Source organism: Garra rufa, chromosome 13, assembly GCF_049309525.1.
Source record: "Garra rufa chromosome 13, GarRuf1.0, whole genome shotgun sequence".
In the NCBI taxonomy this organism is placed as follows: domain Eukaryota; kingdom Metazoa; phylum Chordata; class Actinopteri; order Cypriniformes; family Cyprinidae; genus Garra; species Garra rufa.
Window position 1 is genome coordinate 23,044,903 of NC_133373.1, and position 12,386 is coordinate 23,057,288.

At 38.7% G+C, this 12,386-nt stretch overlaps 1 protein-coding gene across 1 annotated transcript; it reads left to right on the forward strand.

Moving 5' to 3' along the window:
- Nucleotides 1–504: 504 nt before the first annotated feature.
- Nucleotides 505–9,599, forward strand: LOC141348745 (cytochrome P450 2J3-like). The gene is made up of 9 exons (XM_073853025.1): nucleotides 505–764; nucleotides 5,842–6,004; nucleotides 6,100–6,249; nucleotides 6,329–6,489; nucleotides 6,576–6,752; nucleotides 6,844–6,985; nucleotides 7,076–7,263; nucleotides 7,386–7,527; nucleotides 9,200–9,599. Exons 1-9 carry the CDS (start codon nucleotides 573–575, stop codon nucleotides 9,373–9,375), a joined length of 1,491 nt encoding a protein of 496 aa, XP_073709126.1. The 5' UTR covers nucleotides 505–572; the 3' UTR covers nucleotides 9,376–9,599.
- Nucleotides 9,600–12,386: the final 2,787 nt, after the last annotated feature.

Here is a 12,386-nt window from a genome sequence, read left to right on the forward strand (position 1 = left end):
AGTAACATTTAATAGTAACAGCCTTGCCAACAGAATGAAAGCATATTAATAAATATTGCATAATTTTATAGTTAAATGGCCCTGGGATTAGGCTAATAATTGCAGTTTTGATGGGTTTCAATAAAGACATTTTTGTCCTTAAGGTCCTGAGAGGAACTATTTTTTATACCTAGTGTAAAATAGATTTATTAAAGAAAATGAGGGTTAAATATTAAATATCTAATAAAAATACAAACCTGTGCCAAAATGTATGCAGTTGCATTAACACAGGCACATAATTAAAAAAAAACCTGAACAACTTTACTCTGTATTCCTCTATTAATGGATAAATAATTTAATGTGCATATACAGTGTATTATTTTGTCTCTTTGAATAAATCTAGATTTACACATACACATTGCTCTATGAAAAGCTGTAGCCTGTTTGTGAACACACACAATGAAAAAGTGTTCCCATATGTGCAGCATTTGGAGCCCTGCCCACTTAGAGCTTCCTGGCTCCGACCTCCTTTTTTATACTTGTTTGCACTTTAACACGGTAAACCTAGCCACGAAAACCGAGAAGTGTCAGTCATGGACCTGTTGCACCTTTACGAGTGGATCGATATTAGGAGTATTTTGATATTTTCCTGTGTGTTTTTATTGCTGAGCGATTATATCAGAAATAAAGCGCCGAAGAACTTTCCTCCTGGACCATGGTCTTTACCGATTATAGGAGATCTTCATCATATCAACCCCAGAAAGATTCATCTTCAGTTGTCAGAGGTAAATAAATCTGAAAATGCAAAATGGTGGTTAGTGATTTGCAAACAGCATCGCGTAGAAAATTACTGACGAAGATGACGGGTTGTATTTATCTACACACCGAAAAGAAACGGTTTTACATGGGCCTAATCACTTATATCCACAATATAAACATGTTACAGTTACTGTTGCAAAAGCGATAAAGAGAACCTTGCGTTCAAGTTAGAATGTCTAACTCGGTTTGTGACGCAGTCGCAGTAAATATTCCGTATGTTCGTCATATTTAAATGGCAAATAATCTGTAGTGTCAAGGTAACCCTGGGAACAGATACAGTCATGGTCAAAATTGTTGGCACACCTGATTTTTTTTTCCAGAAAATCAAGTTTTTCTCACAGAAAAGTATTGCATTAACACGTTTTGCTATACAAAGTTAATTCCCTTTGTGTATATTGGAACAAACAAAAAAAGGGAGGAAAAAATCAAATTTGACATGTCACACAAAACTCCAAAATTATCCAAGTACTGCTCACTGCAGAGCCAAATGGCCTCCAGCTCCACCTCTCTTGATGTCCAGCTCCACCTCTGAGTGAACAAATGGGTGGAGTTAAGGTTAGGGATAGGGTAAGGGGTAGGGTTAGGGTGTGGTTAGGTGTCTATCTCCACCCATTACCTCCAGCGAGGGGGAGCTGGAGCTCCAGCTCCTCCCATATGGCTATTGGCACCCTTTCAAAATTGTGGATAAATAAGATTGTTTCAAGCATGTGATGCTCCTTTAAACTCACCTGGGGCAAGTAACAGGTGTGTGCAATATAAAAATCACACCTGAAAGCAGATAAAAAGGAGAGAAGTTCACTTAGTCTTTGCATTGTGTGTCTGTGTGTGCCACACTAAGTATGGACAACAGAAAGAGGCGAAGAGAACCAAAATTGTGGCAAAATATCAACAATCTTAAGGTTACAAGTCCATCTCCAGAGATCTAGATTTGCCTTTGTCCACAGTGCGCAACATTATCAAGAAGTTTGCAACACATGGCACCAGGGCCGTGCAGAGACCTTTAAAGGGGCAGGTGCTCAAAGTATAAAAAGGGCACCTGGAACAAGACATTTAAGAGCCCCTCGGGTCCATCACCTCATTGTAGGCATCCAGTTACTTACGTAATAAGTAACAATATCATTAATAAGTCAAATAATGCATTATTCAAAGTTTTAATTGCATTTATGTTTAGTTCAGGACTCAAACAATAGAATTAGTAATATTTTATCACTATAAAAGGGGCTCTCTAAATAGGGCTGTGCTCAAAACATCAGTACAACAATACTGTACTGTATATTGTGACACATTCCTTGCTGATATACATATCATTACAGAGGCTTCTAGCAGCCAATGCTGTGAAGCAGTTCTGAGAAAGAAATGGAACATAAAAGACCATTTTGATGTTTAAAAGATTGAAAAATATTTTCTTTGGACCTTTTAATTTTGATTACAAATAGTTGTGTATTAAATTGTCAAACCTAAAGATTTTCTTCTCTCTGTTTAACACAATAATAAAGAACAGCTGTTATATTAAACTCTGTATGGTCACTATTGAAAATATCTGTGGCCCCGATGTATATTGTATTGTAAGATTGTAGATGGTAGAATATTAAGGCATAAAATGGCATGATTTATAATTCAGATACAGGTTCACACAAAAACAAAATATATTGTACAATGGAATGTCAGCCTTTACACCATTAAAAGGGATAAATGGAGTTTATAATTTATTATATTTTATTTAAAACATAAATAGTACTGTCTTAATTGTTTAGATTTTTAGAAGGCACATTAACATCTTTCACATTTACAACTCTATGTGTTTGCTGCATAAAAACTAGGTCGATAATTGCAATAATTTGACCATAAAGAGCTGAAAAATGTGGAAATAAAAATTCATTCTCTGTCACAAGGGGGCGCTTTAGGAGCGCTGAAATACTACGGTTTCCATGGGAACGGCTGAACACAAAGCAGCAGCATTAACGCAGTTTTATCAGATGTGAAATGAAAATGCAAACGACACGTTTCTGAGGACAGTCCGTTCCCTTCAGATTCATTCATATAAAGACATCAGTGCCGTGTTTTGACTTTGAAACGTGCAGCGTGCATATTTATTCAATGACATCATTGCCTTTTTAAGTTTAATCCAGCCCTATCGCGATTCTCATCTTTCCAAATAATTGCATCTGTCCCCAAATGTAAGACCTCCTAAATTATAATTAAGTCTTTTCTTATACTATTTAACATATATAAAACTTTTTATGGCCTTAAATTTGACACAACCTAATTGAGGAGTTTTTAAGGACCTGCAGGAGCCCTCTCCTTTACAATAGATTTACGATTTTTTTTTTACATGACGACATTAACATTATCGGCAGCTATTTCAGAGTAGACATGCACAAACTATAAAAAAGTATAAATACTCGTGCATAATCTCTTTCCTTCACGTCATTCTTATGATAATAAGTAACGTTAAATCTGGTGAAAACACCACTTACCAGCAGCCACCAACGTGTCTATCCTTGGCGTTATAATATAAACATGATCGGATCGTCCTGAACTTCCGGGTGGGGTCGTCACGTGACGAGGGTCATTCTATTACAGCTAAAACATTATTAATTAATTTTACTAAAAGTTCGATTGGGCAGGCTGTCGCGAATTCGATATTTTTATAAATATTTTATTTTTATATTATTACATAAAAAAAATCTTAACAAAAGGGCACTTTGATCACTAGGAGCCAAAAGGGCAGGTGCTCAAGCGCCCTCCGCCCCCCCCCCACCCCCCCCCCCCCCCTCTGCACGTGCCTGCATGGCACTGTAGCTAATCTCCCTGGGTGTGGACGGAAGAGAAAAATTGATGAAAGGTTGCAACGCAGGATAGTCCGGATGGTGGATAAGCAGCCCCAAACAAGTTCCAAAGAAATTCAAGCTGTCCTGCAGGCTCAGGTGTCAGCGCGAACTATCCGTCAAAATTTAAATGAAATGAAACGCTATGGCAGGACACTGAAGGTTCAAAGATGTTTTGGGGTTGTTTTGCTGCCTCTGGAACTGGGTGCCTTGACTGTGTGCAAGGCATCATGAAATCTGAGGATTACCAAAGGATTTTGGGTCACAGTGTAGGGCCCAGTGTCAGAAAGCTGGGTTTGGGTCTGGGGTCTTGGGTCTTCCAGAAGGAAAATGACCCCAAACGTACTTCAAAAAGCACCCAGAAATGGATGGCAATGAAGCGCTGGAGAGTTCTGAAGTGGCCAGCAATGAGTCCAGATCTAAATCCCATTGAACACCTGTGGAGAGATCTTAAAATTGCTGTTGGGAAAAGGCGCCCTTCCAATATGAGAGACCTGGAGCAGTTTGCAAAGGAAGAGTGGTCCAAAATTCCGGCTGAGAGGTGTAAGAAACTTATTGATGGTTATAGGAAGCGACTGATTTCAGTGATTTTTTCCAAAGGGTGTGCAACCAAATATTAAGTTAAGGGTGCCAATAATTTTGTCCGGCCCATTTTTGGAGTTTTGTGTGACATTATGTCAGATTTGTTTTTTTCCTCCCTTTTTTTGTTTTTTTTCCAATACACACAAAGGGAATAAACTGTGTATAGCAAAACGTGTTAATGCAATACTTTTCTGTGAGAAATACTTGATTTACTGGAACAATTTCAGGGGTGCCAACAATTTTGGCCATGACTGTATGTTGCTGCCGTAACAATGCGTTACGTAATGCAATGATGTCCTAAACATGTAAATTGAATAACAATCTTAATAAAGCATAAAGAATGAAGTTTTAATTTTTAAATAGTACAGTCGTGGCCAAAAGTTTTGAGAATGACACAAATATTAGTTTTCACAAAGTTTGCTGCTCAACTGCTTTTAGATCTTTGTTTCAGTTGTTTCTGTGATGTACTGAAATATAATTACAAGCACTTCATACGTTTCAAAGGCTTTTATCAACAATTACATGACATTTATGAAAAGAGTCAGTATTTGCAGTGTTGGCCCTTCTTTTTCAGGACCTCTGCAATTCGACTGGGCATGCTCTCAATCAACTTCTGGGCCAAATCCTGACTGATAGCAACCCATTCTTTCATAATCACTTCTTGGAGTTTGTTAGAATTAGTGCGTTTTTGTTTGTCCACCCGCCTCTTGAGGATTGACCAAGTTTTAAGATCTGGGGAGTTTCCAGGCCATGGACCCAAAATGTCAACGTCAACTTAGTTATCACTTTTGCCTTATGGCACGGTGCTCCATCGTGCTAGAAAATGCATTGTTCTTCACCAAACTGTTGTTGGATTGTTGGAAGAAGTTGCTGTTGGAGGGTGTTTTGGTACCATTCTTTATTCATGGCTGTGTTTTGGGGTGAGCCCACTCCCTTGGATGAGAAGCAACCCCACACATGAATGGTCTCAGGATGCTTTACTGTTGGCATGACACAGGACTGATGGTAGCGCTCACCTTTTCTTCTCCGGACAAGCCTTTTTCCAGATGCCCCAAACAATCGGAAAGAGGCTTCATCTGAGAATATGACTTTGCCCCAGTCCTCAGCAGTCCATTTGCCATACTTTTTGCAGAAGATCAATCTGTCCCTGATGTTTTTTTTTTTGTTTTGTTTTTTTTTTTGGAGAGAAGTGGCTTCTTTGCTGCCCTTCTTGACACCAGGCCATCTTCCAAAAGTCTTGGCCTCACTGTGCATGCAGATGCGCTCACACCTGCCTGCTGCCATTCCTGAGCAAGCTCTGCACTGGTGGCACTCCGATCCCGCAGCTGAATCCTCTTTAGGAGACGATCCTGGCGCTTACTGGACTTTCTTGGACGACCCCGAAGCCTTCTTAACAATGCAGTGGAAAGTTTTTTCGGATTAAGTTAATTTTCATGGCAAAGAAGGACTATGCAATTCATCTGATCACTTTTCATAACATTCTGGAGTATATGCAAATTGCTATTATAAAAACTTAAGCAGCAACTTTTCCAATTTCCAATATTTATGTAATTCTCAAAACTTTTGGCCACGACTGTATATAATATTATATGCTGTTATTTCAGGAGATCTGACAACAAATCATATTTTACAGTTTGCAGAAAAATATGGCAAGATTTTCAGCCTTAGAATTATTGGACCAAGAATTGTTGTGTTGGATGGGTATGAACTCGTGAAGGAGGTGTATTTACAACAGGGGGACAACCTCGCTGATCGACCTATGTTACCTTTATTTTATGAGATCGTCGGAGATAAAGGTCAGTCTAATATCTGAATGTTTAATTGGTAATTTAACATTTCACCATAAATGATCAGTAATCAATTAACTATTTAGGGTCTGTTTTGTGAACAGGTTTAGTTGCTGCCAGTGGGTATAAATGGAAGCATCAGAGGCGATTTGCACTTTCAACTCTTCGGAATTTCGGATTGGGAAAGAAAAGCTTGGAGCCGTCCATCAGTCTTGAATGTACCTTTCTGAATGAGGCTATTTCAAATGAACAAGGTATTTACTGAGGTTTGTTAACTGAAAATGACATTTGAAATTGGAAGCACAGTGTGATGAACAACTTCTGCTGTTCCAGGTCGACCATTTGACCCTCGCTTACTGCTGAACAACTCTGTTGCAAATGTGATCTGTGTGCTTGTGTTTGGTAATCGATTTGAGTACAGTGACAATGACTTCCAGACTCTGTTGAAGAACATCAATGAAGCTGTGTATCTGGAAGGAGGCATCTTTGCTCAAGTAAACATTTTTATATTTTAACATTTTTTACATGGTATCTTTGCTCTCTTTCACTGCTCAGCTGCTCTTTGTTCTTCTTTCTTTAGCTTTATAACATGTTCCCATGGCTTATGCGGCGAGTGCCTGGACCACACAAGAAAATTTTTAGTCTGTGGCAGAAGGTGATCGAATTTGTTCGAGAGAAGGTGAACGTACACAGAGTGGATTATGATCCATCAAATCCTCGAGACTACATTGACTGCTTCCTTGCTGAGATGGAAAAAGTAAGACCCTTTCTTAGGGGGACATCAGTATGTTCTGGTTATAATATTGTATGGCTATTGAAATGAAATGGCTCTCAATTATGTTGTTTAGCTTAAAGACGACACAGCCGCTGGCTTTGATGTGGAGAACTTGTGCATCTGTACTCTGGATCTCTTTGTAGCAGGAACTGAGACCACCTCCACCACTCTGTACTGGGGTCTTCTCTACATGATAAAATATCCTGAGATACAGGGTGAGAGCTTATTATTCGTATGCACATAAAATCTTGTATATTCTTACAGTCTTAGTTTTGTCTTGGACTATCTCAACTTTGTATCTTCAGCCAAAGTTCAGGAGGAGATTGATGGTGTTGTTGGAGGGTCACGCCAGCCATCTTTATCAGATAAAGACAATATGCCCTACACCAATGCTGTCATTCATGAGATACAGAGGATTGGAAATATTATCCCAATAAATGTAGTCCGAGCTACTGTGGAAGACACACAGATAGGAGAATACTCTATTCCAAAGGTTGGTCTAGTGATGTTCAATACACTATAAGATTAAGCATTTGTATTTTTATTTATTTATTATTATTTATTTTTAGCATCTATTAGTTTAAGCACAGTAAGAGTGTCATTTTACTTCTGCAGGGCACAATAGTGACTGGCAGTTTGACATCAGTGCTATTTGATAAGTCCGAGTGGGAGACGCCTCACTCTTTTAACCCGGGTCACTTCCTGGATGCTGAGGGCAAATTCAGGAGAAGAGATGCCTTTTTACCTTTTTCTCTAGGTACAGGAAAAATCTGTTTCCTTAAATTTAATACAAAGATATACAGGTCCTTTTCAAAAAATTAGCATATTGTGATAAAGTTCATTATTTTCTGTAATGTACTGATAAACATTAGACTTTCATATATTTTAGATTCATTACACACATTTGAAAGTAGTTCTAGCCTTTTATTGTTTTAATATTGATGATTTTGGCATACAGCTCATGAAAACCCAAAATTCCTATCTCAAAAAATTAGCATATTTCATCCGACCAATAAAAGAAAAGTGTTTTTAATACAAAAAAGGTCAACCTTCAAATAATTATGTTCAGTTATGCACTCAATACTTGGTCGGGAATCCTTTTGCAGAAATGACTGCTTCAGTGCGGCGTGGCATGGAGGCAATCAGCCTGTGGCACTGCTGAGGTGTTATGGAGGCCCAGGATGCTTCGATAGCGGCCTTAAGCTCATCCAGAGTGTTGGGTCTTGCGTCTCTCAACTTTCTCTTCACAATATCCCACAGATTCTCTATGGGGTTCAGGTCAGGAGAGTTGGCAGGCCAATTGAGCACAGTAATACCATGGTCAGTAAACCATTTACCAGTGGTTTTGGCACTGTGAGCAGGTGCCAGGTCGTGCTGAAAAATGAAATCTTCATCTCCATAAAGCTTTTCAGCAGATGGAAGCATGAAGTGCTCCAAAATCTCCTGATAGCTAGCTGCATTGACCCTGCCCTTGATAAAACACAGTGGTCCAAAGAACTTTTTTCGGATGAAAGCAAATTTTGCATGTCATTCGGAAATCAAGGTGCCAGAGTCTGAAGGAAGACTGGGGAGAGGGAAATGCCAAAATACCTGAAGTCCAGTGTCAAGTACCCACAGTCAGTGATGGTCTGGGGTGCCATGTCAGCTGCTGGTGTTGGTCCACTGTGTTTTATCAAGGGCAGGGTCAATGCAGCTAGCTATCAGGAGATTTTGGAGCACTTCATGCTTCCATCTGCTGAAAAGCTTTATGGAGATGAAGATTTCATTTTTCAGCACGACCTGGCACCTGCTCACAGTGCCAAAACCACTGGTAAATGGTTTATTGACCATGGTATTACTGTGCTCAATTGGCCTGCCAATTCTCCTGACCTGAACCCCATAGAGAATCTGTGGGATATTGTGAAGAGAAAGTTGAGAGACGCAAGACCCAACACTCTGGATGAGCTTAAGGCCGCTATCGAAGCATCCTGGGCCTCCATAACACCTCAGCAGTGCCACAGGCTGATTGCCTCCATGCCACGCCGCATTGAAGCAGTCATTTCTGCAAAAGGATTCCCGACCAAGTATTGAGTGCATAACTGAACATAATTATTTGAAGGTTGACTTTTTTGTATTAAAAACACTTTTCTTTTATTGGTCGGATGAAATATGCTAATTTTTTGAGATAGGAATTTTGGGTTTTCATGAGCTGTATGCCAAAATCATCAATATTAAAACAATAAAAGGCTAGAACTACTTTCAAATGTGTGTAATGAATCTAAAATATATGAAAGTCTAATGTTTATCAGTACATTACAGAAAATAATGAACTTTATCACAATATGCTAATTTTTTGAAAAGGACCTGTATGCTGACGGTTCAGTGCAAGCCCCTATAAAAAGAAACCTATTGTTACTACCCATCATTTTTTTTCTGATTTGTTTTTTTAGGAAAGAGAGTGTGTCTTGGGGAGCAATTGGCACGGATGGAACTGTTCCTCTTTTTCACCTCTCTGCTGCAGCGCTTCACTTTCTCTCCACCAGCGGGTGTGGAGCCCAGCTTGGATTTTAAACTGGGGGCCACTCTCTGTCCCCAACCATATGAATTATGTGCAGTGCCACGCTAAAACAAGCAATGCATATATAATTTTATACATTTTAATCGTTTTTTAAAAAGTGCAAACATGATTATGCATTTTAGTTTATTATTGGTTGATTGGGTGCAGACTGGCAGTTGGTTAGTTGGTTATTTGGTGGTTTAAACTAAAATATTTACAAATACAAAAACTGTAAAAAAGGATCATGAATATAAATTATAAAGGGAAACAAAATAAATCTAAAAAGTCCTAAATTGTCTTAAATTCAGTTGTATCAAAGGTAAGGTGAAAAGTGGTATAATGACACAATGTTCACTAAAAGATATCGCAAAACTGTACACAGGTGCACAAACATTAAACTAATGTTAAAAAAATATTATATTGCTGGCTTAAAATGGACTGGAAATGAAAAATTACACTCAGAATTATCTCTAACCCATGTCATTTGCATCATATAAATGCACTAAACTTCCAAAAGTTTTTCCAAAAGACCCAGTCAGGAAGAGAGAATAGGCAGTGAAGCTCAGGAGGCAAAACTTCAGGCCCTCTGCTTACTCCTGCCTCTACTCTGATCCCTTCTCTGCTGAGTGTTTTGATAGAACTGGACAGTCAGGCTTCAACCAGAAGGTGTGCCAACATAATTCAGCTTCCCATCACTCTTGCAAAAGGTAGACAGATAATTTGCTAAATATATTAATTTAATGTAGACATACAGAGCATGGCAAAAGTATTCATACCCCATCTTTTTCACATTTTGTTGCATTGCGGCCTTATGTTAAACTGATTTAAATTACTTTTTTCCACATCGGTCTACACGCTATACAACGTAATGGCAAAGCAAAAGACTTTTAACATCTTTAAAGGTTTTTAATATCTTTGCAAATTTGTTAAAAATAAAAACCTAAATGATTCCATTGAATAAGTATTCATACCCTAACTGGAACAGTTTAAATTTAGCTCAGGAGCATTCATATTGGTTTTAGATGTTACTAACTACACTTTGAGTGAAGTTAACCTGTGGCAAATTCAATTGAATGGGTATGATTTGGAAAGGCACACATGTCTTAGTAAAAGGCAAAACCCAAGCCCTGATGTTAAAAAAACTGCGAGTAGAGCTCAGAGACAGGATTGCATCAAGCCACACATCTAGGAAAGAGTTCAGTAAAATGCTGCATTGAAGATTCTCAAAAGCATGTAGTCTCCATTACCCCTAATGGGAGCAGTTTGAAGCAGCCAGGTCTCCTCTTAGAGCTAGCCTCATGGCGAAACTGAGCAATTGATGGAAAAGGGCTTTGGTTAGAGTAGTGACTAAGAACCTGATGGTCACTCTAGTTGAGCTCCATGATTATATGTAGAGAAAGGTGAAACATGCAGAAGGACAGACATCACTGCAACACCCCACCAATCTGGGCTTTATGGCGGTGTGGTAAGACTTAACCCTCTCCTCAATGAAGACACATGAAAACACACTTGGAATTTGCAAAAAAAAAAAAAAAAGCACCTAAAGGATCCTCAGACTGTAAGAAACAAGATTCTCTGGCCTGATGAGCCTCAATTCCAGGCACCTTGTTTGAAGAATACCAGGCACTGCTCATCACCTGCAGAGTACAAAAAGTAAAATGTGCTGGTCGCATCCACGTGTTATGGCATTATTTTCAGTAGCAGAGTAGAAGAAAAGCTCAATGCACCAAAATATTGAGATTGCCTTCATGAACACCCAGTCAAGAGCATTCAGAACCTCAGACTTGGCAGAAGATTCACCTTCCAACTGGGCAGTGTTGTTACAATTCTGTTTTTGCTTTGTCATTATGGTGCATGGAGTGTAGATTGGTGTGGAAAAACAGTTTAATATGACGCAGCAACATAACAAAACGTGAGAAAATAAAGGGGTATGAATACTTTAACAAGACACTATATAGACAGAGTATACGAGTAGTGTATAACAGAGAAAGAGAATATACATTTCCAACTCAGAAGAAACAAAAACCTTGTTTTTCAGGAACAGATTCACATCCCCTGAATAACGGGAACGAGGCAGTGTAGACACTTCTGATACTGCAACAGAAGCTCCATTTTCGAACTCCCATAAGAAATGAGCACAGCTACTGCTTCGGCAGGCCGAAGAACCTCACTGTAAAGCTGCTTTTAAAGCAATCAATCACTATGAAAAGAAATCTAGACAGTACCAGCAAAAGAACGAGAATGAAAGTGAATGGAGCCTTCATGTTTGAAAACTGCCCTGATGTGATGATTCTAAAGAGGGAGAAATGTAGTCACACAAAATACCATCTAGCTCTTAAATCATTGGCGCTTACTCTGCAGTTCTTTTCAGCTAAGGCCTACAATTATGTCAGAGAGACCGTCGATTTAGGGTTACCATCTACAATCAATAAAGAGATGGTACACCAGCAACAGAGAAGATCCCGGATTCAGTGCTGAGGTACTAGCCTCTCTCCAAACTAAAGCTTCTGCAGCACAAGCCAAGGAAAAGGAGACAGTCTGTGCTCTAATAATGAAATGGTCACCATAAAGCACACCAAGTGGGATGGGAAAAGAATGCTTGGCTATGTAGACATCGGCACAAAAATTGAGAAAGTAAAAACAGGTACTGGTGTTGATGGCTGTAGGCATACTTTATCTCATGGACCTTCCTTAGGCTAGTGTAAAATGAATTCTCTGGTTATAATGATGGGGAGAACTTACTATTATTTATAGATTATATTATTTACTGTTTACATAATACTGGGGTCCTCTTGTTAGGACTATTTTAATGTGTTTGGACATCTACAATTATAAATTAACCTACCATTTCGACTCATACACTTAACACATAAGAAATGTTACATCTTCAATAAAAGCTTTAAACGTATCATTCTTTATTAATGACAGTTCATTTCAGTTGAGCAGTTTTGCTGCAGATTTAGTTTAAATAATTGATCATCTGTTGTCATTTAGTAATTTGTAGTGGCAGTCTACTAAATAAAATCTGGACCAGTTTTTTGTTCAGAAGGCGGACCATAAATCTGCGAATATTGACAAAT